The sequence below is a fragment of the Acomys russatus genome, chromosome 17, assembly GCF_903995435.1.
Source record: "Acomys russatus chromosome 17, mAcoRus1.1, whole genome shotgun sequence".
Lineage (NCBI taxonomy): Eukaryota > Metazoa > Chordata > Mammalia > Rodentia > Muridae > Acomys > Acomys russatus.
In genome coordinates, this window is record NC_067153.1 from 46,064,554 (window position 1) to 46,092,418 (window position 27,865).

The window sequence follows — 27,865 nt, forward strand, 5'->3', positions numbered from 1 at the left end:
ATTTGCAAAAGTGATTTTTTTAGTTTCCTTAAACCTCTCCAGCCAGGAACCCCAGACAGTATTCCACAGTGAGCCTTCAATAGGTATTTACGCACTAAATTGTGCGACGCCGTCCAGTGGAATGTAAAAGAGTACTGCGAACCCTGCGCATTGTTTGTTTGCTTGTTTTGTTTTCGCCCATACTTCTGCCAAGCGAACTAAGCAAAAAGTTTTCTCTGGTTGTTGGAATTACAGCCATGCGCCACCGTGCCTTGCAGAGGGTGTCTTCTAATCTAAGGATATTAATCTAATTCATGAATGTTCTACCTAATGATCTAGTCATCCCGACTCTCCGAGGGCCCTATCTCTAAACACTCTCACCCTGGGAATAAAGGATTAATATAGGAATTTTGAGGGGATGTATCACTCAGTCCACAGAAATCTACATCAGCACATCTATTTCACTGAGTTTGAAGAAAATCAAATAAGCATTTCAGGGTGTTCAGTCTTGTTTTATTTGTGTGTGTGTGTGAGAGAGAGAGAGACAGAGACAGAGAGAGAGAGAGAGAGAGAGAGAGAGAGAGAGAGAGAGAGAGAGAGAGAGAGAGAGAGAGAGAGAGAAAGAGAGAGAGAGACAGAGAGAGAGAGAGAGAGACAGAGAGACAGAGAGACAGAGACAGACACAGAGAGAGAGAGAGAGAGAGAGAGAAGGACAGAGAGAGAGAGAGAGAGAGAGAGAGAGAGAGAGAGAGAGAGAGGGCACGCGCACACAAGTGACCTGTGTAACCTGGAATTTACTATGTAGACCAGGCTGGCCTCCAACCCATAGATATCTGACTGGCTCTGCCTCTTGAGAGCTGGGACTAAAGGTGTGCGCCACCCTCACACATGACTATTTTTAATTCTCTCTCTCTCTCTCTCTCTCTCTCTCTCTCTCTCTCTCTCTCTCTCTCTGTGTGTGTGTGTGTGTGTGTGTGTGTGTGTGTGTGTAGGGTATTGAAACCTCTGGATCTGGAGCTATAGGCGATTTTGGATTTTCAGCGGCTTTATGTCGGTGCTGGGAATGGAACTCAGGTCCTCTGCAAGAGCTGTTGTAACTTGCTTAACCTGCTTAAACTCTATAGCCCCTCATTGAGACCTACTTTAGTTCCCAGTGTAAGTGTGGCTCCCCTGTTAACACCTGCTGTTGCTTTTAATATATCAGAAGTCATTTTGCCTCCAAGTCTCCATTTTGATCATAAAGTGAAATTAAGTTCACGTTCTCAAGCTTTACCTGCCTGGAGCTTGAGCAGCCTTTTACTTACAACTCAACACTTGGTGAACGCTCTGCTTGAATTAATGATTTATGTTCTACTCAAACAAACCCACAGCGGGGCGTGGTGGCGCACGCCTTTAATCCCAGCACTCAGGAGGCAGAGGTAGACGGATCGCTGTGACTTCGAGGTCAGCCTGGTCTACAAAGCGAGTCCGGGACAGCCAAGGCTACACAGAGAAACCCTATCTCGAAAACCTAAAAAACAAAAACAAAAAAGCAAAAAAACCCAAAACCACAATACCTGCTATGTTCCTTTGTCCTGGAACTGTGGGGAACTGGAAAGTCCCAAGCCTATATCCTAGCCAATCAGCTTAAAATACTTTGTTAGCCACCTGGATACATTGTTTGAGGAACAAAATCGATTATTCTTGTGTTTATCTGGTCAAAATGATGTAATGCTGCCCTCCCCTTGTTTCTCAGCTGGTTACCTGGTTAAGGTTTTTCTTATAAAAAAGCCTGCCTTAGAATCAGACCAATGTCACAGTCTGGTTTCTGAATTCAGACTGTGTTCCTGGCCAGTCAATTTTTGCTCAGTGTTCAAATAAACTTCCATCAATCTGACTCTGGTGTTCGAGTGGTCAACAGAGTAATATGTATTCTTAAATGTGTAGCCATGCCAGGTGTGGTGACGCATGCCTTTAATCCCAGCACTTGTGTGGCAGAAGAAGGCAGATCGCTGTGAGTTCGAGGCCAGTCTGTTCTACAAAGTGAGTCCAGGACAGCCACGGCTACACAGAGAAAGCCTGTCTCAACCACCACCACCACCACCACTGAAATGTGGAGCCATCTTTCTCTAGCCTTAAGGTCTTGCTTTTGACAAGGAAAGGTACATACGTATCCCACTAGAGGGGATTACATTGTGGAAGGAGTGAGACCTGCTAGCACACCCCCACAGCTGGCTTTTTACTTGGATTCTGCATATCTGAATTCAGGTCCTAAAACTTGTGCAGAAGCTATCTTCCTGGTCCAAAGAAGTCTTTTATTTATTTATTTATTTTAAAAGATGTATTTATTTATCGTTTATACAATGTTCTGCCTGCATGTACACCTGCAGGCCAGAAGAGGGCACCAGATCTCATTATAGATGGCTGTGAGCCACCATGTGGTTGCTAGGAATTGAATTCAGGACCTTTAAAAGAGCAGATGGTGCTCTTAACCTCTAAGCCATCTCTACAGCCTCCTCCCCCCAAAGAAGCCTTTTAAAGACATAAATTCCTGCTAGGTGGTGGTGGTGCATGCTTGTAATCCCAGCAGTCAGGGAAGCAGAGGCAGGTGGATCGCTGTGAGTTCGAGGCCAGCCTGGTCTACAAAGTGAGTCCAGGACAGCCAAGGCTACACAGAGAAACCCTGTCTGGAAAAACCAAGCCAAGCCAAGCCAAACAGAAACCTGGTCTCCTTTCTTCCACAGCATTCTTCAAAAGCTCAGCTCTGCACAGTAGCAGCTGCTTCTAGAATCAGGAGAAAGAAATGGCAAAGACCTGTTTGCAAACATCCGTGAAAAATGGTTACCCCTCTCCATCCACTGGTCCCTGTTCCCAGAACCATCTGAGCTTGTGTTTGGAAAGGGTCAATGGAAGGGTGGGTCATGAATTGGGGGGGGGTTGCGGGGAGGGTTCCTCTGAAACAGGATGACTTAAAGACCCACTCCAGCACTCTGCTTTAGTGAGGTCCCAGAATCCTATTTCAAAGGAAAACCCTGAAATCATTGCTATTCCAGGAACAATGAACCTGAACTACTGACCTGTCACCAACAGGCTTATTTTGTCAATTCTTCTTCTTCTTCTTCTTCTTCTTCTTCTTCTTCTTCTTCTTCTTCTTCTTCTTCTTCTTCTTCTTCTTCCTTCTCCTCCTCCTCTTCTTCTTCCTCCTCCTCTATTATTATTATTATTATTATTATTATTATTATTATTATTATTATTATTATTATTATTATTATCTTTTCTCTGTGTAATAGCCCTGGCTGTCCTGGAACTCACTTTGTAGACCAGGCTGTCCTTGAACTCAGAGATTTGCCTGCCTGTGTCTCCTGACTCCTGGCTTTTGTTCATTTCTTTTATTGTGAAAAGACACCTGAGGTTTCCCATGAATCTGCAGAAAGCCTCTTAAGGACAGAAAAGAAAGCCAACATATAGAATTTGGAGACTGAGGAAAGAAGAAAACAACTATTTTTAAAAATTAACTTTAGGGCCAGTGAGATGGCTCTGTGGGTAAGAGGGCTTGCTACTGAACCCCAAATCCTGAATTTGGACCCCGAGAACACACATGATGGAAGGAGAGAACCAAGTTTGGCAAGCTTTCCACTCACCTCATATACCAAATAAGTGGATGTAAAAAAATTTTTACAAATTGTCATCAACCTCTTCAGAAGGTAAGATAGCACATTTATAAGATAGGAATGGGTAATGATAGAATCATATGCACAGAAAACAAATAGTAAAGCAGAACTGTAGCACTCAGTGATGTCCAGAAGAAGCCGCTGGGGAGGGAGGGAACAAATGAAGCAAAGCGTAAGAACTAAGCAAGACCAGAGCGGGAAGATCAGCACAGGAAGTCCAGGGCTCTGAGTGACAGCCATTCCAGAAAGAGAAGTGAGGAAACAGAGGACAGGAAAGCTGGGGTGTGGAGGGGGGGGGGGGGAGGGGGAGGGGGGGAGGGAGGGAGGGAGGCGATTCAGTTCTGAAAAGTAACAATGATCAGGCTTTTCCACACTGACAGGGGCTGTTGAAGCCAGGCAGGCGTGGTGGTACACACCTGTAGCCCCAGAACTTGAGAGAACCGTGAGTTAAAGGCCTGCCTGGATTGCACAGGAGGCTCCAAAAATAAGATTTAAAAAAAAAAAAAAAATGAGAGCCGGGCCTGGTGGCACACGCCTTTAATCCCAGCACTCGGGAGGCAGAGGCAGGCGGATCACTGTGAGTTCGAGGCCAGCCTGGTCTACAAAGTGAGTCCAAGATGGCCAAGGCTACACAGAGAAACCCTGTCTCGAAAAAAAAAAAAAAAAAAAAAACCCAAACAAACAAACAAAAAAATGAGAACTGGAAAGATGTCTCAGAGGTTAAGAGCCATCTCTGGCTGCTCTTCCAGAGGACCTGGGTTCAATTCTCACAACCATCTCTTAACTTCAGTCCTAGGATGTCTAATACCCCCCCCCTTTTTTTTTTTTTGCCTCTGTGGGCACCAGGCACAGACATGGTGCACATACATACACATGGCAAGATACCCATAGACGTAAAATCAAAACAAAGGTAAGAAGAAGCAGGCCCTTCGAGAGCTGGCTCGATGGGCTAAGCTTAAACTCACATAGAAGGTTGTGCTTGCAAAATTTCAAAACTTTGCATCCCACACTTAAACTTTTCCATAAAGAACCAGATAAACTGGGCAGTGGTGGTGCACACCTTTAATCCCAGCACTGGGTAGGCAGAGGCAGGTAGATCTCTGAGAGTTAGTTTGAGGCCAGCCTGGTCTACAAGGTGAGCCCAGGACAGCCAGCGCTACACAGAGAAACCCTATCTTAAAAAACAAAAAACAAAACAAAACCCCCAAAAGAATCAGACAGGTAGCATCCAAAGTCTGTGGCAACAAGGTGGTATCAACAGCCGAATGGACCAGCGACCATACTGGTGTCACAGCACACAGCACGAGGCCACTAGACCACAACACATCTTCAAGGTTCTGAAAGACAGTAGACTTCTTAGAGAGGCACCAGTCCACCATGGGTGGTGGGGTGGAGGTGGGGGTTGGGCATGGGGCACAGATTTGTAAGGTCACTTTCAGGCACTCTGGAAAGAGCTCTAGGAGGACTGGCTGAACCTGGACAAAATGGAGCCACTAAGAAGGGCGATGCTTTAGTCTGTTGCCGTTATCAAACACCACAGACTGGACCACTTATATAGAGTAGAAGTTTATTCCAGGTACAGTCCTCAGTATCGGAAGGTTCAAGGTCAGAAACTGCATCTGACGAGGGCCTCCTTGCTGGTGGGACCAAAGAGAGGCTGGAGCTAGCCCTAACCCTAGGGCTATGAGCACACATCGCTTTAAGCTTCCACGGCCAGTTTGGTCAGATGGAGCAGCATGCAGGGTGGGCAGGGTGGCCTCAGTCTGCCACCTTTCTCAGCGGATCAGGCCAGGATACCCAAGTTGAGCCGCTTAGCTAATTTATCCAGTGAAACAACAGCCACGAGGCTAGAGAAATGGATCAGTGGTTAAGAACGGAGACCTGGATTCAGTTCCTAGAATTCATACGGCGGCTTCCAACCATTACAACCATCCTTAACTCCAGTTCCAGGGGTCCTGTATACTTTTCTGGCTTCTGGGGGATAGCGCGTGTGTGTGCGACCGTGACACACACACACACACACACACACACACACACACACACACACACACACTCAAATACATAATAAACAAAACAAAACCCTACCACAGCCAGGGCTGTCCCAGGTGCTGCTGGGCTGGGCATGGGTGGGATCGGCTAGAGGGTTCTGGTGTGGCAAGTCCCCTTACCATCTGGATGGCTGTCCCACTTGAGCATGAGGTCAATAGCATAGATGGCCCGAGATGAGGGGTAGTCACAGAGACCCATGGGCGGTGGCTTGGCACAGGCCACTTGGAACAGCTCTGTGAAGGCCTTGAAGATCTCAGCCTGGGGACAAGCAATACTGTCACAGGGTTTCCTTGAGCCTGGCTTTGGGACTAACAAAGCCCACTGCCCTCTCTTCAGGCCTGTTCTGCCATCCCTCCTACATTCTTTATGTCTCTAGGCTTGGCCGAATGGCCGCCATGTCTGCCTGTCCCCACACTCCTGGAGCCCATTTCTGCTTCGCATTAAGTTAGAAGCTCAGAGCTTCCTGTATTCTAGGCAAGGACCATCGCCGAGCCATGCCCCCATGCAGGACTCTACCCCCTGCAAACCTGCTGTGTTTTTCCAGTGATCAGCCTTCTGCCAAGCCCTGTGATCTCAATGGCTTGGCTTCCTGGGGCTGGTGGAGCCTATTGCTCTTGGGCTACCTCAGTACACCCCCAAATTCCCTCCCTCCCACTGAGGAACATCCTAAAGAGGCCCCGGAGCCTCCATGTACGGGCCCAGAGTACATGGGGAGGGGATGGTCTTAGAATCCCTCTGCCCAGCCTGGCAGAGCCCAAGACTCACCTGGACACCATTCCAGGGGAACTCTGGGTACTGCTTCTCAAACTGGGGGATGAACTCATTATAGTGCACCTGCAATAGACGAGAGCCAGTTATGGTGGTGGCAGCTGCCTCTAGGATGAAAGGATGAGGCAGGACTGATCTCACAGCCCACTGTTTGGTCCAGCTCTGGTCCTCGGGCCACACATGAGGAACAGGAGACCAAGGTTAGGCTCTAGGCAGACAGAGAGGGACCAGTCTGAGTCTCAGTTTCCTCTCCTGCTCAGCCCACTGACTCTGCAGGGCTCCCCAAAAAGCACCCAAGGACAAGATTCCTAGACTAAGGTTTTACCAAAACATCTGAATAAGGAGGCCCAGACTTCTCCCAGAGAACATCCTTAGGACTGGCTCCCAACAATGCCAGGGGCCTTGATGAGCAATCTGGGTCTTGGGTTTCGATCCCATCAAAGGTGAGAGGGACAAGACGCAACACGGCCACTCTGGCCCACTGGGAGTCTAAATCAGCACAGCCACTCTGCTGGGGCAGCTCCTTTCTCACAAACCCACTTAGAAGATGCTTGGGTAGGCCAGAGAGGTGCCTCAGAGAGCCATTAGCCATGGCACCTACGTTACTTATGAGGTCTGGTCCACTAGCCTACGCATCAAGTATTCACACACCAGGCCAAGAAAGAACTCAGAATGCAGGGCGCACGCCTTTAATCCCAGCGCTTGGGAGGCAGAGGCAGGCGGATCGCTGTGAGTTCGAGGCCAGCCTGGTCCACAAAGTGAGTTGAGTCCAGGACAGCCAAGGATACACAGAGAAACTCTGTCTTGAAAAACCAAAAAAACAAAACAAAACAAAACAAAACAAACAAACAAACAAACAAACAAAAAGAAATAAAAGAAAGAAAGAATGAACAAACTCAGAGTTTAAGGCCAGCCTGGGCTACATGAGCCCATGTCTCAAAAAGAAAAACGAACAAAAAAGAAACCTAACCAATTGAAAACAAACAAACAAATCCTAATATCCAGAGGAAAAAAATCAGGCATTCTGGGAAGGGAGAGTGATGTAAGGCTCGGGGCTTCCTGGGTCTCCTGTCAGACAGGATCAGGTGTTCTGTGCTCACACTCCTTAGCTCTGAAGATGTAACAAATCCAGCAATCTAGCTCCTCTCCCCTCACCACACCCAGAACCGGGACCTGGTGCATGCTCCCTGCCGCCCCAGGGGGCACTGCTGGCCCGCTGTCTGCCTTGAGGCCTTCAGCCCTGGCATGTAATGACACTGTCATCTCGTTGTGCCCACTGGCTGTGCGGCAGTGACCCTTATGAAGACCTCACTCCACTGACTGTGATAACCAGAACCCGGGGCCCCACCAGCCCCTACCTGCTTCAGCACCACATCCAGGTCATAGTTCATGACGGTGAAATGCTTCTCATAGTCGTCTAAGTCATTGAGGGCGAAGGGCCTGAGAGACAAGCGGACAGACATGCGTGGACTCCCACGCTCCATGCAGAGCAGCCACACACCACTGGGGGGTGGGGGGCACTGCTCCCCTTGTCTGTGGGGGCTTGAGTTGAGGGTCAAGAGCAGTGATGTGCTGTGGAGATTCTCCGTAAGCTGTGACATGTCACCATCATGCTGGGCTGACAGCTAATTCATTACAACAGTGATGCCACCGAGCTGGGCGTGGTAGCACGCGCCTTTAACCCCAGCACTCGGGAGGCAGAGGCAGGCGGATCTCTGTGAGTTCGAGGCCAGCCTGGACTACCAAGTGAGTCCAGTACAGCCAGCACTGTTACACAGAGAAACCCTATCTCAAAAAACAAACAAACAAACAAAACAAAACAAAAAAACCCAAAAGACAAAAACAAAAACTGGGGTTGGGGATTTAGCTCAGTGGTAGAGCGCTTGCCTAGCAAGCCCAAGGCCCTGGGTTCGGTCCTCAGCTCTGGGGCGGGGCGGAGGGGACACTTGAGAAGCCACGGGCTGTGTGATGTGGTGAGAGAAGAGCCAGCGCAGGCTTTCTGGCCCCACAGTGAAGGAGGCGTTCCCTGGACCAGCCCTCAGCGCCTGGGCCCCACTCTTCTCCGCTTACCGGTTGGAGAAGCGCAGCCAGAACACATCGTAAACACACAGCCTCAGTGGCTTCACTGAACGCAGCAGCACGACGTAGCGGATGTCAAACTTGACGGTCCCCACATCTTCTCGGAGGAACAAGACGGGACTTTCAATGTACTTGGACACAACCTGGAAGGTAGACGTGAACTTGCCAGTAGATTCCACCTCACCTGGGCGGGACAGGGTACACGGCAGCTCTGTACCCTGAGACCCATGATGGGGGGAGTCTCCTTCACCTGTGTCCACAGAAGGACTCTAGGTAGCACTATCACAGCCAGCTATGGCTCCCCCTACTCCTGTGCTAAGGCATGGCAAATTCTTTATGTTCACCTCTATTTTATACTTTGTACCACACGCATGCAGTGTCCAGAGGCCTGAAGAGAGCAGAACGTTAGGTGTCCTGAACTGGTGCTACAGACAGCTGTGAGGCACTCTGTGGGTGCTGGAAACAGAACCTGGGTCCTCTGTAAGAGTAGCAAGTGTTCTTAACCACCGACCCATCTCTCTAATCTCCCCGCCCACACACCCCAGACAGGGTGACTCTGTGACAGAGTCCTAGCTGTCCTGGACTCACTTTATAGACCAGGCTGGCATCAAAGTCAGATCCGTCTGCTTCTGCCTCCTGAATGCTTGGATTAAGGTGTGCACCGCCATGCCCAAATCCTACCTTTTTTTATTTAATTAAAAAAAAAAAAAAAAAAAATGCCATCCCATCAAGTTTCAACATTTCTGTGCACACACATGTGTGTAAGCTGGCGTCAACCTTGACTGTCATTCCCTAGGTGTTATCCATACTGATTTTTTTTTTGTTTTGGATTTTTGAGACAGTTTCTTTGTGTAGCCTTGGCTGTCCTGGACTCCCTTTGTAGACCAGGCTGGCCTTGAACTCACAATGATCCGCCTGCCTCTGCCTCCCAAGTGCTAGGATTAAAGGCATGCGCCACCACTGCCTGGCTGATTTTTTTTTTTTTTTTTTAAAGCCATGGTCTCACTGGCCTGGAGTGTGACAAGCAGGCTAGACTGAGCATGCTTGGCTCTCCCTGCCCCGTTCCCATGGGTTCTCGGGACTGAACTCCAGTTCTCCTGCTTACAAAGCAAGTACTTTCTTTACCCACTGGGCCATCTCCTTAGCCCTGCTTCCAGGTCTTAAAAAGACAAATTCTCACCAACAGTTCTATCCACTCCCACCTGCTGCCTCAAGTCCCTACAGTGATTGACAGCCCTCAAAGCTCATTTCCTTCCAGCTTGTACCATGATCATGTCCCTCCACCACAGCCATACCTCAGGATAGTGTCCTGAAACAGCTTCCCGGTAAAGCCAGAGGATGCCCCATCCCTACAGGATCCTCACCATAGACCCACTCCACAAGTGATCGGCCCACATGCAGTGATAGGATCTGATCCTCACAAGCAGAGCGACCCCAAGTCATAGTTGCCTCCCCCAACCTCAGACCTAGCCACAGAAGTCCTGAGGCCACTCTCCTTGGTGTGTCTGCTTGTGTTTTGGTACACCTAGGTGTGGTGAGCTGTGTACCCACCTTGGGGGTACTCTCTCGGTGGCGAATGATGCTGTGGAGGTTGTTGGTGACATGAGTGTCCAGGCTGCGGGCCAGGTTCCAGGGCTTGCAGATCCAGTGATTGTCATCACCCCTGGAGGAGACACTGGTTGAGCCGTGCCCGCCTTTCAGACACTGGGCCCTGACGATGTAGAGGCAGACTGGCTAGCCAACATTTTTTTTTTGTTTTGTTTTTAAAAGGAAACACAATGTCACAGGGACACTGGGCTATCAGCAAGAGTTTGATGGAGCCTACGGAATGTTACAGGAGGGAAGCCCTCACCTCCCAAAGGCAACAAGAAAGAAGCTTAGGTGCCCAGCTAAGAAGTAGGCTGGGCATTGCAATAAGGCAGGGGCACATTTAATGGGACGGTGCCTAGGAGTGTCTGTTTATCCCATCTCTAGTCTAGGGGACTTACCGCCTCTCCCGGTGCTGGAAACAGCTGACAAACTGGGGCAGCTCAGTGAGCAGATTGAAGGTTCGGGGCAGCCAGGGGGGACCCTCAGGACCGCCAGCCCGTCGAGCAATGGAAGCCAGACAATCCTTAACAGTCAGCAGGTTCTCACAGGGGAATTGGTTCAGCAGCACCTGCGGCCTCTCTTCGCTGAGCTTCCTGGGGGTGGAGACCAGTACAGCCAACTTAGAGGTCACTTAGCACAGCAGAGAGCAGAGTTGAGTTTAGAAGGAGACTTGAGGGCCTGAGGAGAATGGCAGGCAGTCAGAGACACTGGCTATGAGGCCCGGCGGGCTGTAGGGTACCCACCTGTAGTCCTTGAAATGCGAGAAGTGGTAGAGGATGTCCGAGTCGGCCTCGCTTTCAGTAAAGGCGAAACGTGGGTGGGTGAGGTGGCAGAGCACCTGTTGCATGTCGGTGTGGACTCTGTGGAGAGACCTGCGTGAGCGGTGGCCTAGCTGCAGGAGCTCCTGGGCACCCTGATTCTGTGGCAGCGAGTCCCAAGGAATTCCTGGTGTTGGCAGCCTGTGCCTAAACCAATTTCCTCTGCCCAGCTGTAGGAGGGACACTTATGCCTCCAGCTTCCCCATAGGAGATGGGAGGACAGAGCCTACCAGCGGGAAAACATGATGGATATGAGGCAGGCAAGCATAGGGAGAGCTTAGCACCTGGGACTCCGCTTGGCTTGGGCTACACGCGCCTCACTCTGAACAGGGAACAGAGCAAAATTCTCCTCCCAATAATGACACCAAACGTGGACAGTTTCTATTCAAAAGTACACCCTGGTGGGAGGGAAAATCTGGCCTGAGCTGGCGGAGGGTGTAAGGGCAATAAGGTGGAACTGCCCTCAAATGAACATTTAGGGGAGAACCCTTCCTTTATTTACTATCTTATGCCCATGCATTAAGTGGCAACACCTATGATCAGGGTCAGATGCATTATGGGAACGGATGTGCATAGTGAGTAAAAGGGCTAGGTAATCTAAGCCTCTTTAGTCAAAATGGAGAGGCCAGTTGCGTTGCGCTCGCCTTTAACCTCAGCACTAGGGAGGCAGAGGCAGGCGGATCTCCAAGTTCAAGACCAGCTTGGTCTATAGAGCAAGCTCAAGGATAGCCAGGGCTACAGAGAAACCCTATCTCCAGCAATGATAGTAAGAACTACCCACATTATACCCCGAAGAACTAACTTTTTCTTGAATCCCATACAAGGGAACCTCAAACAATAATTGGGACCTCTGAATGTCTTCAGACTGTGAGCCACTCTGTCAGTCTTGACAGGATGTTCCTTTATCGCTTCTATTACTTTGTTTTAAATAAAAGTGTCTTTGCTTCTCTATAATCTGTGTGAACTCTCATTTCTTTCATACACTTATTTGTGTGTGTTTGTGTGTGTGTGTGTACAGGGGTCAGAGGACAACTTGTGGTGCTCAGAGATGTCACAACCAGACCTTTCGGTTGCTGTGCTGAGGTTCATGAACAGGAATGCCAGACCAGGGAGGATGACTTAACGAGTCAAGTGCTCACCTTGTAACCACCAGGATCTGAGGTGTAAAAACCATAGGTGTTGTGGAGCGCAGTTAGAATCCCAGGGCCTGGAAGATTCAAACGGGCAGATGGGTGGAGCTCCTTAGCCCGCCCAGCCTATTCTAATTGACTCAACAGGAAGAGAGTGAGGGCTGCGAACAAGTGGGTGTGGCTAGGCATAGTGCCTAGGGCCTTACTACCACAAGGAACAGAAAGTGGTTAGTTTTGTTTTTTGTTTTCGCGTAGTGCTAGGGATTGAACTCAAACAAAGGACTCCACCGTGTGGCTATATCGCCAGTCCTGCATTAAAAAAAAAAAAATCGGAAATTCAGCCAGGGTCAGTCGAATAAAGAATATAATATAAAAAAAAACAAAAAAAAAAAAAAAAAAAAAAAAAGAATATAATATAAAACACGGTCAGCGCTGGCCTCAAACTCACTGTTATTCTCGGGTCTCAGCCACCTGGGGTGGGATTACAAGCACGTGCCACCACAGTTTAGCATTCGTCGTCTGCAGAACAGTGGCCTGCAGTCCAACCGTGGGGAGAGAAGACAGAGATGCCTGGCCAAGGGCGGGCCTGGGAAACCAGGGTGCCTCGGGGTGCGGCGCGGGGCGGGGCGGGGCGGGGTCAGCGGCCACCAACCTCTGTGCGCAGTGTCCTTCAAGGAGCAGCCTGCGACCGTGAGGTGAGACCCCGGCAGCGGGGAACCAAAAGGGACTCTGAGGCCAGGACCCAGCGGGCGGGACTCCTCCCGAGAGTGTGCTGCTGAGGCGGGTTGGCACCCTGGGGACTGCGACCAAAGTCCTGGGCCTCGGTAGGGCTGCGGGCGGTGGCTGCAGGCGGCAACGGGGCGGAGAAAGGAGGGAGCCTCTCATGCTGCTGGGAATCCTGCCTTCCTTGCAGGGGAGTGCGGAGATCCGTGGGAAACTAAGGCCCTGCGGAGGCCAAGTGTGGGAGCCAGGGCTCGTGCCCTTGCCCACTGAGACCCAAGCCTGCTTCTCCCGCATGTGTGCTATGGACGCGTCGTGATATGTGCACTCGGGCACTGTGTGTGTATGCTTCTGTGCCTGGCGGGGGGCTGGACTCAGACCTGCCACCGAGAAAACTCCTGACAGTGGGTATCTGAGGGGTTGAGGGGGTGAGGGCGACAGTCAGCAGGCTTGGTTTTTTTACTCTATACTTTAGCTTTTCTCTGATCGGACTTTTCAGTTTCTTCTTTTTGTGCCCCTCTTGTTCGGGGTTGTGCAAGCGGCTCCTGAAAGCCAGCTTTGTTTGAAAAAGTTGCCACTCCGCAAACGCCATTTCCCCACGCTCTAGACCTCAGGCAGTTCCTGTCGCAGGTCCCTAACAGACCTGTTGCTGGCACAGTGATTACTTTCAGAATGAGAAAGGCGGGTAAAAGGTACAGGGAGGATTTGCAGGTTCATTAAGAAGAAAAAGTCCAAAAATTCACCGGAACGGCAATGGGGCAATGGATCGCTGGAAGATAAGCTCAGGAACGGGGAGGAGCTTCGTGCAGTGAAAAAAAGAGAACAAGGCCAGCCAGCTCCCTTTGGTTTCTGGTTCACAGTCTCTAGGGAGGCCCCCAGAGCAACAGGCACCCCAGGTCCACAGGCTCTGTTCCTGAGTAGTAGAGGATCTGGGTTGCCTAGCCAGGAGGGAAGCAGTACAGAGGCTCCAGCCCTGCTAAGGGAGGGCTCTCTCTCTTTCTGTCTTGCTGTCCCACAAAGAGATGGGTTCTCAGGCTCCATGGAGCGAGAGCACCAAGTATGGAGAGGGTAATGCCGTTGGCCTGAGGCCCTTAGGACCCTGGGAAGAGAGTCATGGCAGCCTGTGGACTTGATTCTTGTCCAGGGCACTGTATCCCAAGTGGAGGTGATGGAGGTATCCAGGAGTGGCCATGTATCATGGTGGCTGTTAGAGACACAGCCCTGGAACATTCTACAGTCTCCTGACCCTCGGTTTCTTCACCTGAAAAGAGGCACTAACAATACAGTCTCCTTTGGGTACTAAGCAGGTTGTGTGGTTCCAAGAGAGGTGGCTGACCCCTTGCCCTGTGGCCACTGTGAGGGATACATGAGCTTAGATGGGATGAGCAAGAGAGGCCAGTGCCACCAAGGAGTGAATGACACTCGGTCTCGCCTCCTTCCCCTGAGGTCCTACACCTGTGTTCTGCTCTGCACTGTCCTACTCCCTCTGTCCAAGGTGCTCCCCAGAGGTGGAGGGGTAACACAGCCTCCTCCAGGGGAAGCAGATGAGTGGTCCCCACACTGACAGCCACATCCCTGTGTGGAGTTTTCCAGGGAGATTTTGGTGTCCTGTCCTTCCTTACTGGGACATTTCAAGGACCCTTAGCAAGCCAGTAGCAGGCTAAAGCTTTAGATGCTACGAGCCTTCTAGAAGAGACCGAAATAAAGAGTGAACAGCAGGCTTACCCCCCTCTGAGTACCCAGGCCCTGTCCTCTGTACCATCCTGGGACTTCACCATAAGCTGACATCCTGTCCAGCTCAGCCATAGCCAAGGGTGACTCAGCTCTGTGGGCCCCACCCCTGCCTGTCCACCACCCCTCCGTGTGGGTGACTCAGGAACTGGGCAGTCTCCAAGAGGCCCCTGGAAGGTCCCTGGCCTAACTTTCTCCTGCAGTTTCAAGTGGGGCTGGTGACTGTCCTGTTTTGTGACCTTGGAAGGGAATAGGGGTCCCCCCTCTGTTCCCCTCAGGGCAGCAAAGCCTAGCCTTTGTGGGGCTGCTGGAGCCCGGGATTCAGCGTCCTGTCCCTAGATCCTGTGCTCATGGTATGTCCTTGGGACAGCTACCAGCCTTTTTCTATTTAGCAAATGCATAGTGGGAGACTCGATGGGCCCTGAAACCCATCAGCAGAGACACTTGATGTCCTCTGAAGCTTGACGTGGGGAGTGTTTGAGACGCCGCTGCCCTTATGGGAACGGATGTGCATAGTGAGTAAAAGGGCTAGGTAATCAAAGCCTCTTTAGTCAAAATGGAGAGGCCAGTTGTTCCGTTGCGCTCGCCTTTAACCATCAGCATAGGGAGGCAGAGGAGGCGGATCTCCCACGGTTCAAGACCAGCTTGGTCTATAGAGCAAGCTCAAGGATAGCCAGGGCTACAGAGAAACCTATCTTCCAGCCAATGATAGTACGAATACCCACATTATACCCCGAGGACCTAACTTCTTGAATCCATACAAGGGGAACCTCAAACATAATTGGGACCTCTGAATGTCTTCAGACTGTGGCCCTCTGTCAGTCTTGACAGGAGTTCTTTATCGCTTCTATACTTGTTTTAAATAAAAAGTGTCTTTGCTTCTCTATAATCTGTGTGAACTCTCATTTCTTTCATACACTTATTTGTGTGTGTTTGTGTGTGTGTGTGTACAGGGGTCAGAGGACAACTTGTGGTAAGGCAATTGGCTCTCTCTCTTAACTATGTGGGTCCCAGGAATTGCATTTCAGTGGTCAGGAATGGTGGCAGGTCCCTTGACTGGCCAAGCCATCTGGTTGGCCCTTTTATTTCACTCTTGAATAAGAGTCAGGAGAGCGAACCACTGCAGGCAGGACTCTGACTGGGCCCCCATCTAGTCCATTCCAGAGGGGATAACAGTGCATGTAGGAGTGGGGTTCACAGCCAGATCAGTGTCTCAGGACACACCCTTTGCTTGGGCTAGGGCTCTGGCTTCAGGGAAGAGGAGGAGGACAGAGGAGAGAGGTCACCCCTAGGACCTGGGCAGAGTGAAACACACGGCCCAATTCTAGCTGGACCGAATATGAGTAGCCATGGGTAGGGCATCCGGAGGCCTGTAGAGAGGGCTCCTAGAAAGGCAGAGGCCCTGCTTAGCACCAGGTGGGTGTGGCTCTTTACCCAGGCCTGACGACATTTAGTCTAGCTGTGTCTTCCCCCATCACTGCCCACACCCTCGGACTCCTCTGACGGGCTCTCCTGGCAACACCGGTGCCTTTTCCCTTTATTGAGATATGGTCTCACTCTGTAGCCCAGGATGGCTGAGAGCTTGTGGCAATCCTCAGGCCTCTGTCTCTCATATTGAGATGATAGGAATGTCACTGTGCCTGGCAGTTTCGAATTTTCAAGGACAAGTTCAACAGTGGCCTCCTCCAGGCAGCCCCGCCCACCTTCGCGCATCCCTTGAGGGGTACCATTGCCATCATGCCTGGATTCCAAGGACACGGACGCTGACTTGGGGTCCAGAAAGGCCTTGCTTTGGGACCTGGGAATGGCAGTGACCAAAGGTAAGTTTCATCGGCAACAGCTATGTACCTGAAGATGTGGCCCTGGCGTTGTGACACTGGGCTAATGGCGAGTGGCAGTTTCTCCTTGTTTTCCTTCAAAATGGCCTAGGATCAGAGGCAGAAATAGACCCCAATGAAGAGAGCAAAGGACCATGAGTTTCCCCAAGCCTGCCGGTCAGGCCCAGCCTTTCACATCCTTGACTCTCTAAGAGGCAGCGCAGGGCTACCTGACCCCAGGCTCTGAACTCAGGCCTCTCAGGTGTCCGGGTTGTTCTCGTCTGTGCTGTGCCAGGAGGAGCTGCTTGGTCTGAGAGGAGCCGCTGAGGGCTGTTCCTGGCCTAAGCTGGCTAACAGTTTAAAACATGTCCACAGACGCTGACACTCTCCTGAAAGGCAGGGCCTAGTCCACCCCGGGGCCCAAGGAGCTCCTTCTAATAAGCAGCAGAGAGGAAGTGCCAGATCTTAGCCCAGATCACAGGTCTCTCAACTCCCTCCAGTTTGCTCCTGGATCAATCACATGAAGAAAAGATAGCTGCCACACCTCAGCGGGGACACACAGAAGCCCACAGAGAGGCACCTTTGTGGAGACACCGAGCCTTCCAACAGCTAGCACGTCTCACCAAGCCTGAGTGCTGCACACAAATATCTCAGCTCCAGGGGACAGTCTGTGCGTCCAGAGACCTCGAACCAGAAGCACTTGCTGAGCACTGTCTCCAGCTCCTATCCCCCAGAAACTGGCAGAGGGGTGGAGGTGGGGGTCGGGTAAGGGACGACAATAAATAAGTTATTGTCTTAAGCCACTGGAGCAGTTTGTCATCAGCACAGGTCACCCCAAGGTGACCAGATCGCAGCCTGGACCCATGGTCTTGTGCAAATGAGGTTTGGATGAGGAGTATCTGGCCTGCTGCTCCTCCCTTTCCTTCCCTCAATGGCTTCCCAATGAGACTGCCAATTCTTCATGATCCATTAAATAAAGCCAGAGGCCAGTGGAACCTTCCCTAGCCATCCTCATACGTCACCTGGAGCACAGAATCCCATGCTCAGCAAACCCTGACTAGATACGAGCACTCAGGAGGTCACTCAGGAGGTCGTGAGCCCAACTCTGAACCCCCAGCATGAGGCATGACATCATCTCCTGTCTTGCTGGATTCAGCATGGTGCAATGAGGCCATGACTGTGGCATGTCCCTGCCAAGCAGCAACCTCAAAGAGCTTCCGGTGCAACTCGAGTCAACTTACTTAACCCTTCTACAACCTTTGGAGGCCCTAGGTGGGTATCAGATACCTGCATGCCAGGCTAGACTCAAACAGTTACCACCAACAGAACTGCGAATACAGGACGGCCCATCTACAAGGCCCCAGGCCCAGGGGCCGAGTTTCACCCACCTCCTTAAAGCTTTTTATTTTGTGTGTTGAGTGTTTACCTGCATACGAATTTGCGCATCCTGTGTGCGCAGTGTCCATGGAGACAGAAGAAGGTGTTGGGTACCAGGAACTTGAGTTATAGATTGTTGTGAACTACCTGACCTGGGTGCTGGAAACTCCATACAGCTCCTCTGCAGTAGCAGCCAATGCTTTTACTACTAAGCTCTCGCTCCAGACACTAGGGGCTGTGCTCCTGGTTGGTATTGGGCCTTTGTGTGAACTCATTATAGCTAGATGCTTCTGAGTGAACTTGCAGGGCCCTGACCTACAGGCTGCCCAGTGAAAGCAAGGACTCTCTGAGGGTCTGCTGTGTTGTGAGATGTACAATTGGCCCTTTGAGCCTATGGGCTCCACTATTTTAGAACCAACCAACAGTAGGTCGAAAGTGTTTCTGGGGGCCCGGTGTCGGGGCGCACACCTTTAATCCCAGCACTCAGGAGGCAGAGGCAGGCAGATCTCTGTGAGTTCGAGGCTAGCCTGGTCTACAGAGTGAGCTCTAGGACAGACAGGACTAAAACAGAGAAACTCTGTCTTAAAAAAGAAAACAAACAAACAAACAAACAAAAGTGTTTCTGGGGATGTGGGGGAAGTCCTCTGAAGGGAATGCATGTAGACATTGTTTCCAAACTACATGACTGTCTACAGAGCAGTGCTACTGTATTGAGAATTTCGAACAATCTCAGGAAGACAAGTGATACTAGAAGCTGTGCTGGCAGTTTTATGTGAGACACCTGAACACCTGCGTATCTTAGTATCTGTGCAATCTTGTGACCCAACCCTATGGATGCTGAGGAACAACTGGTGTCTTCCTGTCCCCTATGAGGCGAGAGAGAGAGAGCCGTGAGCACAGCCAAATCTGGCTGCACAGGCCTTCCCTTCCCAAATGCAGGTCACCTGGGATCTAGATCAGCACAGATGGCCACACTGTGTGGCTCAGGAGCTAGCGCACAGTAAGACTTTTATCTCTCAGATGCTCCTCAAATAATTCCATCCCACAGTAGCTAGTTGGGAGCCCGGAATCCAGATGACACTTAACATTTGGGAAGTGGATAGAGAACATTCCAGAAACCATCAAACACCAGGCCCAGGGCCACACCTGATAGTACTCGGCAGGAGGCTCAGGCGTAGAGGACCTGAGGTCCAGCATGTCAGCGGGGGCCCAGGGCAGCAGCATGCATTTCCGGATCAGAGGGTCTGCCTCTCCGTAGGCAAAGTCCCGGGTCACCTCCTCTGTGCCAAGACACGCGTGCCCATCAGTGGGGGTCGTAGGAGGCCCACCCAGGGCCCATCCTCTGGGGGGTATGCAGGCAGCTGACTTACCACCTGTGTCTAAGTCCCTTAGGGGCCACAGCAGTGTGTAGGCCACCTGCTGGGGCATGTAGAAGAAAGGAGCGGTGGCAAAGCTGGGGACATCTGAGTGCTGGATTCTTGAGCCAAATTCATCCATGATGTACCACACCGGCACCTTCTCTTCAGCTGTCTGCGCACAGGACACAACAATCCTCCAGCACGTGTCCACCCACCTATTGCCTCCCTTACCTATGCACTCAACATCAACCCTTGTTCATTTCTGCACACTTCTGAGCTCTGAGGTTCCCTCATTCCCAATAACAGCCCAAGCCTGTGGAAACAAGGCACTAGGCCCAGTAAGGGCAGGGATGGATCCCATGTGAGGTATGCTGAGGGAGGGGAGGGGGCTTGAGGCGGGGGTTGAGGGTTGGGGCGGGGGATGAGGCTAGAAACTCGGCAGGGTGGTGGGTGGAGGCCTGAAGGTGTGTCAAAGTGTTCTCTCCTCTCAAGGGTGGCGAGAAGCATACAGAGCAACGGAATTGGCAGGGACAGCTAAGTCACTGGAGCCCGGGTTGAGAGGCCTAAGGGAGCCCTGTACCCCTGTAAGTGCAAAGGCAGCATAGGTACCTTGCTCCCCAGGTAGCAAAAGAAGGTCTTGTATGTAGCCCTGGCTGGCCTAAAACTAGGTAGACTAGGCTGGCCTTGAACTCACAGAGATCCACCCTACCTCTTTCTCCTGAGTAAAGGGGTGTGCCTCCATGTCTGGCTGTAACTTGTCTTCTTTGGTTTTGCAATTGGTAACATACTTCTGATAAAGGCACAGGGTCGGAGCAGGGCTTCTGCCAGTCCCGGGAGAAAGCGTGTACTCACCCCATGGGCCAGCTGATAGGTCTGGTTGAACTTCCACATCTCCTCCAGCACCAGGCCCACTGCCTCTGGGCTGGGCACCTCACCATGGAACTCGATGCCCATCAGGTTGGCCATCCGGTGCAAGAGGCCAGGTACCTGCTGCAGCTGTTTACGCGCATGCTCCACACGACATGTCCAGGCATGGTCAATGAGGAAGATGCTGCAGGCACAAGCCACACCTAAGTCGCCAGGCCAGTGCTTCTTACCCTTCTTAACACTGTGACCTTGACAGCTCACCATGCTGTGGTAACCTCCAAGCATAAAAATTATCTTCACTGCTACTTCATAGCTGTAATTCTATTCATGTCTTTGTTTTTTCAGTTGTCTTATGTGACCCCTGGGAAAAGGTTATTTAACCCCCCCCCCCCACAGGGGGTCACGGCCCACAGGTTGAGAACCGCTGCACTAAGCAGTCAAGAACAGAGAAGCGGGGAAAGGGAGCAGAAGAAGAAATGCAGTGCCCAGCCTCTCTGAGACTTGCTTTCCCAGCACGTGTAGCACCCTGGCCCAATGCCACCACTCTGCCACTCAACTCTGAGAAGCAAGGGCTCCTTCTCTAAGCTCTGAAGCAGGACAAGGGGGCCCCACTTCCCACCCCCTACCCCCCAGACAGACACGAGCTTCACATGGGACAAATGTGGTCATGCTGACTGCAACCACCAGGTAAGTGTCAGAGCCTGGCTGCAGGTACAGGGCAAAGGCTCGTGCTGCCACCCTGCTCACAGCAGACCTGTGACAGGCATTCAACACACGCAAGGCTCCACATACCAGTAGGAGCATCAGGCCAGCGACACAGGTGCAGAGCGCACGTGTACAAGCATGTGCACCCCAGGACCTATGAGCACCAAGAACATCCTGTGGGAGAGAGGTCTGTGCTGTCCTTCTAACCCTGGGCCCGGCAAGCTTTGACGGATTAGGTGCCCAGTGAACAAGGGCGCCTCTTGCTGGCCTCCGCCCCTGAGCACATTAGCCCCTGCAGACAGCAATGTTCCAGGTCACTGGTCAAAGTCAAGTTCAGTAATATATTAGTATGCTCTTAGTTTCCCAGTCCGTTTGCACGACCTGAAACAAAGGCTGGTTTATTCCTGCACAAAGCAGTGTGTGATAAATCTACGACGTGTGCACTTGGGGGTGACTGAGAAGTGTGACAATAGTCATCATCAGGTAGGTATGGGGTAAAGAGGACGGAGGACTTCCAGGGCCTGGCAAGTGTGGGATGCTCAGAGGGACAAAGTCCTTAGGGCAGAGGGGACTAAAGGACACGTGTGCTCTGTGAGGGTCAGAGCTGTCAGCTTGACAGAATGGAGGGTCATCTGGGAGTCGGGCCTCTGCGTGTGGCTGTGAGGGGCTGTCGTGATGGTGTTAACGGAGTCGGGAAGATGCCTCATTTGTGGGCGGGACCATTCCCTGGGCAGGGGACCCTGGACTGTGCGCATAAAATGTCCAGAACCAGCTGAGTACCAACAACACTTCATTGTTCTGTTTCCAGATTGCAGATATAATATGAAAAATCTTGCTACTGGACCATCCCCTGCACCCACCCCTACCTGTCATGAAAGACTGCTTTAAGCTCTTGTTGCTGGACTCGCCTGCACCCACCCCAACCCTTCCCAACAGATGATCTTACACTGTGACCCACAATAATCCCTTTCTCTCAGCTGACCTGGTTGGCGTATTTTATCACAGAAACAGGCAAAGTTACCAAGACAAGTTCCAACCAGTTTGTGTGTTTGTGTGGGTCATTCCCAGCCACTCCCCAGAGTGCTGAGGTTTGGAACAGAACTGGGCTGACCTGAGGCTCAAGCGTTTGGGGCAGTGAGGGACCTAAGTCACTTGCAGGTAGACGTAAGTGCCAGTTGGGGTGTGGCTCTAGCGTCAGTGGAGTGGCCTTGGCTCCCTCAGGGGCTGGTGAAGGAGAAGATGACACCTTGGTAGACTAAGTAGATGCCAGGGAAACTCACAAAGTTATGTTCCTAAGGCTCCAACAAAGCCTCTGGTCCCCGGGAACCTTCCCCAGGACTGAGTCAGCAGGCTTCGGGGAGACGGGGCAAAGGTCTTCAACAAAGCCAGGCTCAGTTAGGTTTATCTGGGGTCAGCAGCCACATCTTTAGCCAACTGATAACTTCATGCAAACCCGTCCCTCCCCTGGGTTTGCTTGCCCTCAACAAAGCTAGGAGCTATAGCATTCCGTGTTGGCCATCACCACCGTGAGGTCACAGGGCTGTGTTCTCAGGGGGCATCAAGCATGATTCCTGGCAGGCTGTCAAGAGCACAGGCTCGCACACTACCCCAAAGCTCATGGGAACACCGCTGGCCACACACATCACAGGGAACAGGAGTCCGAATGAAATCTCTCTTAAGGGGCTGGAGAGATGGCTCAGTGGTTAAGAGCACTGCCTGCTCTTCAAGAGGTCCTGAGTTCAATTCCCAGCAACCACATGGTGGCTCACAACCATCTATAATGTGATCTGATGCCCTCTTTAGCAGATAAAGCACTCATAGACAAATAGTTAAAAAAAAAAAAAAAAAAAAAAAAAAAAAAAAAAAAAAGAACTCTCTCTTAAAAAACAAAACAAAACAACAAAACAATGCCTAGATGCAGGTCCTACCTGTTGGGGTCATCGGCCTGGACACCGTTCTCACAGGTCACGATGACCTTGTAGCACAGCTCGCTCCCGGGATTGGGCTGCTTCCTCTGAGCCTCCCTGGCAGCCTCGTCCTCAGCCTCCTCCACCTCCTGCACCTGCATTATCCCAAATATCTCCCCGGCATCGAAAACCTAAGGCCAAAGCAGTGAATCAGGGGTGTGGGTAGGAGACCTTGCTCCTGAGCTCTCCACCCCTAGGAGCAAGGCCCATCTTTTTGTTTCGTTTTGTTTTCTGAGACAGGGTTTCTCTGTGTAGCCTTGGCTGTCCTGGACTCACTCTGTAGACCAGGCTGGCCTTGAACTCACAGTGATCTGCCTGCCTCTGCCTCCCAAGTGCTGGGATTAAAAGGGTGCCCCACTGGCGCCCGGCTTGTTTTTTTTTGTTTTTGTTTTTGTTTTTTCTCTGTGTAGCCCTGGCTGTCCTGGAATTCTCTTTGTAGACCAGGCTGGCCTTGAACTCACAGTGCTCCACCTGCCTCTGCCTCCCGAGTGCTGGGATTAAAGGCGTGCGCCACCACGCCCGGCAACGAGCCCCATTTATTATATAGCCCCTTAGCAACAGCTAACAGAGGAACTGAGACCTCTCTCGGGACATCCCAGGGTGGCAATCTATGCCACACTCTCCTGTGCCGCCACCCAAAGGACACACTGCACTTTAGCAAAGGCATAAGGCACCCACAGCAGAGTCCTCTCTATACCCCTCGCTTTACAAGGGAAATGAGCCCTCAAAGGCAGGGGCGTGGCTCCAGGGTTGGAGGTGAATGTGGGCTCAGGATAGTGGTTGGCTAGGGGGACCCTGATTTCCCTTTCACCAGAGCTACTCTGAGGCCAGGACAGCTGAGGCAGCCCACAGATGTGTCCTGTCCCTGTTGTCAATGTCACCGCCGCCACCACCACTGTCGCCGACCTCCAGCAGAAAGTGTGGGTAACTCTCAAGGTCAAGTAGTAACTGTAATGTGTGGGCTTGGACTTCCCAGGCCAAGAACTGGGAGTCAAGGACAGCTGGAGTAGCCACGCGTCTTTCTCTTCTCCCCACGCTGCCTCCCAGTTCCCATCATGCCCTCACCCCAGGCCTGTCATGAGCCTGCGAGAGAGAGGGTGGGCGGGCAGGCTTTGGAATCTGAGGCCCGCTTGTGAGGTTTGGATCTTGGCTTTGCCACATCTTTCATATGCGGCAAAGTTACCTAAGCCCTCTGTGACTCGGTTTACCCATCTGTACTATGGGAAAGGTCTGAGGTTGTTGAGAATTTAATTATTGACACAAAGTCAGGCACAGAGCGGGGCCTGGGCCGTGGTGGCAAAGGCGCTTACAAACCAGGCTCCACTCTTACACTTCTTTCAGACTCAGTTTCTTCACTTCTGAAAGGGGTTATCATCTGTAGGACATCTGTGGGGATCAGGTAAGTTGGGGTCTTCTCTGAAATCTCTACCACACTCCGGGGCAGCTACAATTCACTAGGGACGGACATGTTTTTTAAGTGGCCAGAAGAAAGGGGACTCAAAGCTCCGCGAGGGTTAGACCCGGGTCCTCCGGAGCTGGGAAGCTTACCGGAGGGAGCACTCAGGAGGCGAGACTCAGGCCTGCAGTTCTGGGGTGCTGAAGGAAGTGGCCACAGGCTGGGAAGGGTGGGGTGGCGAGAGTGTAAGGTGCTTTGTGGCGAAGCTTTACAACTTAAATTTGGTCACCGATTTCTCAGGGTGGAACGAGAGGACTAACTCCTGAAAGTTGTTCTGTGACTTCCACGGGCCAAGCAGAAGATAAGGGAAAGCTTTGCTTTTGAGGAAGCTCTTAGGTGAGGAACAAGTGCAGACTTCTGATCCCTGATGCAGCCCTGGGTTAGGGGAGGCTTGCCCTCATTTAAAACTAGGGGGGCTAGAACCTACTACTAATCAGGCATCACTGGTCCTCCAAAGCCCCAGCCTTTTACCCCAGACCTTCTAGGCTACATACAAGCAGGCCTAACCTGACGCCTGGCTTCTCCTCTGCTGTGGCTTGAAGGCACCAACCTCAACCTGTTTAGCTGTAGGGCCCCGCTGTCCCGCCCCCAACTCTACATAAGATGTTCCTGCAAGTGATGGGGAGGGTGCTTTTTTAAATTTGATTTTAGCAACACCTCCTGTCTCCTGTCTTTTCTGCATTAGTGATCAAGGTAAAGGAATCAGGATTGCCTGCCTGGTGGGGGAGGGGGGCTCTCTGCAGGCAGGTGCACAGTCCTGCTGAGCAGTCACTCCCTCAGGGCCTGGTGGCACATCTCACTGTGGTGACTCAGCTTTGTCTGGAATGGCTCAGGGGCGCCTGGGGGGGGGGGAGGGGGAGAAGCAACCAATGCCTGTCCCTGGCTAGGCTGTAGCAGCCCAAGTGAGAAGGGACATGACACGTGCTGGAGTTCTTGTCTCCCATGGTCCTCCTCCATCTCCCCCCACCCAGGGAGCCAGGTGCTGGTGTTTTTCCATCCCTGCTTTCCAAAAGACACATGGTTTAGGTGGGGAGCCACTTGACCAAGTGAGGGTGCCCCCACCCCAGGCTGGCTTAGTGGGATCCCAGGGCATTTCCAAAACGGTCCAACAGCATCGTGGGCACACTTTTATCTTCACTAACATATGGGGGTCCAGTTCTATCTCAGCATTGGCCTGGGAAACAAGGCAAGTGTGCACAAAGTGGCAGCACAGGGGAGGGCCCACCACCTTAGCAAAGGAGACCCAGCTGTAGGAGGTACCTCTCTGTAAGGAGGTGCTATTGACAGATGTGCCTCCATCTGTGACCTGGTAATGTCTGATAATCACACTTAATACCCCAACCCACCACACAGGTCACTGCAGGAGCTAGCCTTGGGGCTGACAGGCAGTTGTAGCCTCAGGACACTGCTCAGGACCACTTACACTGTGCCCCACCCCACACGGCAAGCACTCTAACAGTGAGCTGCAGCACAGCCCTACCTACAGACTTAAGCCCATAGGTAGCGTGGAACTGAGTCAAAGAGAGTGATTCGGTCCTATAGCAAGGCTCAGGGGACTCCTAGTTCTCGCTGTCTCCTGGTCACCTGCAGCCTTAGTGGGTCTCAGTTTGGAGGTGGCGCCCTAAGGGAAGCCACGCTCTGGCTTCGGAAAGCACCCTCTGCCAGCCCAGCAGCTGCTCTGTCTTCAGCACCCAAAATCCACGGCCCAGTTCTTAGGCAGCAGAAGCCGGACACCTCGCGAAGGCCTAGCTCCGGTGAAAGATGAAGCCATTTCCTCAAAGATGGGGAACACCTTTCATCCTCCCTCGGCGTCTTCTTCGTCTCCCAGAACCTCCATTCTCCTTAGCCTACAAAGGGGGTGACCTGCGACTCGTGCAGTGGAAAACAACTACACAGAGTCCTACGGACCAAGGAGAGCTGCACTGAACTGATGCTGGTGGGCCCTGAAACTAACTGGAGCTCCTGCCTCTGTCGAAGCCTCAGTTTCCTCATCTGTAAGTGGTGTCGCGAGTCCTACTCCTTACACACAGCAGCCAAGGTGCTGGGATGCCGCGAGCCAAGCGCAAGTCAGTTTCCAGGTACCAGCGCATCCTACGCGGGCCCAGACCCTGCAGGATGGCCGTACTGGCGCAACTCTCGGTCGGTCCCCCTCTGACTCCCAGGTACACCCCGCTCCTGAGCTTGTAAGTGGCTTCCCTTACAGGGCTGTGCTGCGCCCCCCACTCGTTTGCACAGCCCGCCCGCAGCCCGCGCCGCCCCGCACCTCGTGCTCCAGCTTGTGCAGAAGGCGGCCCCACAGCCTCTCCGGAACGCCCGAGGAGCGCAGCGCGGGGCCGTGCAGCGCCACGAACTCGTCCAGCATCCTCGCGCTCAGCGTCTCAGCACGGCCCGGGCTGACATGCTGCGGCCCGGGATGGCCCTCCATGGTGCTCGGATGTCCGCCGCACCGCCCACAGCCGGATTTAAGAGTACCGTACTCCAGCGCCTGCGTGCGAGGCTGCAAGGTCCCGAGTGTGCGCAAGCGCGCTGGGGGCGTGTCTTTTTCCCATTCATCCTGGGGCCGCCGCGGAGGATGCTGGGAGTACTGCTTAGAGCGCCCCAAGTGGTCAGAGCCAGAAGAGACCGTCCTCAGGGGGCAGGTGAAGTTGAGAAGAGGGACAAGGGGTTGGGATTGGGAGCAAAGATAGTGGACGGCGACGCACAGGACAGGACACGGACAGATGGACGACGATGACAGAAAGGTCTTCCTCGCTCTGGCTACAATTTTGTCTTGCTTGACAAATTTTAATTTTAGTTAAAAAATTATTATTGTTAATGTTATCTTACTAATTAATTAATTGGTTTTTCAAGAAAAGGTTTCTTTTGTAGTTCTGGCTGTCCTGGACTCGCTTTGGAGATCAGGCTGGCCTCAAACTCACAGAGACCTGCCTGCCTCTGCCTCCCTAATGCTGGGATCATTATAGGTGTGTGCCACCACGCCCAGCTTATTATTTTTTTAAATTTTATTTTATGTGTATGAGTGCTTACCTGCATGTATGTATGTGCAAAGCTCGTGGAGGTCAGAAGAGAGCGTCAGGTCCTTTGGAACTGTCATTACACATGGGGTGCAGGGATCCGAACTTGGGCCTGCTGCAAGGGCAGTTAACTACCAAGCCATTTTCGCGGCCTTGTTTTGCAATGTCTTGATTGGCCTCTGATTTAGAATTTCCTTTCTGTTTTGCTCTCTCCCAGCAGATCTCGGACAGAGAAGAGGAGCCAAAACTTCCATTCCTGGTAACAGTCCCCTGGGCCATGTTTGGCAAGTCTGTCTAATTGTAGCCTCTTGCTCTGTCCTCCCCTCTTCAGGGAGGCAATGCCTCTGTATCATACAATATTTTTGTCTCTGTATTTTTCTCCTGTCTGCTTTCTTGCTTTGTGTGAGGTTTGCTGTGCAAGGTCATTGGAAACTTTGTTACCTTGGCCAGCTCTTGCTACAGCAGAAAACTCAAACGCCCAGATATTTGTGAGACAAAGAGCATAATGTGTGAGAGGTTTCCTTTGAGAACTCTAAACAACACATAAAGTCTGCCTAAGATCTGCCACATACAGGGAGCTTGTTTAACAGTATGTGGGCATGTGATTTTGTTTTGTTTTATTTTTCTGTTACCCAGACCTCTGGCTGTCCTGGACTCTCTTTGTAGACCAGGCTGGCCTCATATTCACAGAGATCCTCCTGCCTCTGCCTCCCGAATGTTGGGATTAAAAGTGTGTGCTACCAGCCGGGCGTGGTGGCGCACGCCTTTAATCCCAGCACTCGGGAGGCAG

The 27,865-nt window shown here is 51.8% G+C and overlaps 1 protein-coding gene across 1 annotated transcript; it reads right to left on the reverse strand.

Moving 5' to 3' along the window:
• Positions 1-5,759: 5,759 nt before the first annotated feature.
• Ttll12 (tubulin tyrosine ligase like 12) lies at positions 5,760-26,559 on the reverse strand. The gene is made up of 12 exons (XM_051160110.1): positions 26,325-26,559; positions 22,567-22,736; positions 19,919-20,117; positions 18,855-19,238; positions 16,363-16,439; positions 10,859-10,975; positions 10,514-10,708; positions 10,077-10,188; positions 8,517-8,668; positions 7,805-7,886; positions 6,444-6,512; positions 5,760-5,936 (listed from the first exon to the last, which is right to left on the reverse strand). The coding sequence occupies exons 1-12, from the start codon at positions 26,484-26,486 to the stop codon at positions 5,766-5,768; spliced, it is 1,890 nt and encodes a 629-aa protein (XP_051016067.1). The 5' UTR covers positions 26,487-26,559; the 3' UTR covers positions 5,760-5,765.
• Positions 26,560-27,865: the final 1,306 nt, after the last annotated feature.

What these genes read in the sequence shown, in the direction of transcription:
- Ttll12 (XM_051160110.1), bottom strand. Translation starts at nt 26,486, where the DNA reads ATGGAGGGCCATCCCGGGCCGCAGCATGTCAGCCCGGGCCGTGCTGAG. An exon ending in CAGGCCGATGACCCCAACAG is followed by an intron (nt 20,118 to 22,566) that starts GTAGGACCTGCA and finishes TTGTGCCTGCAG; the next exon opens with CATCTTCCTCATTGACCATG. An exon ending in TCGCATTTCAAGGACTACAG is followed by an intron (nt 10,709 to 10,858) that starts GTGGGTACCCTA and finishes CTCCACCCCCAG; the next exon opens with GAAGCTCAGCGAAGAGAGGC.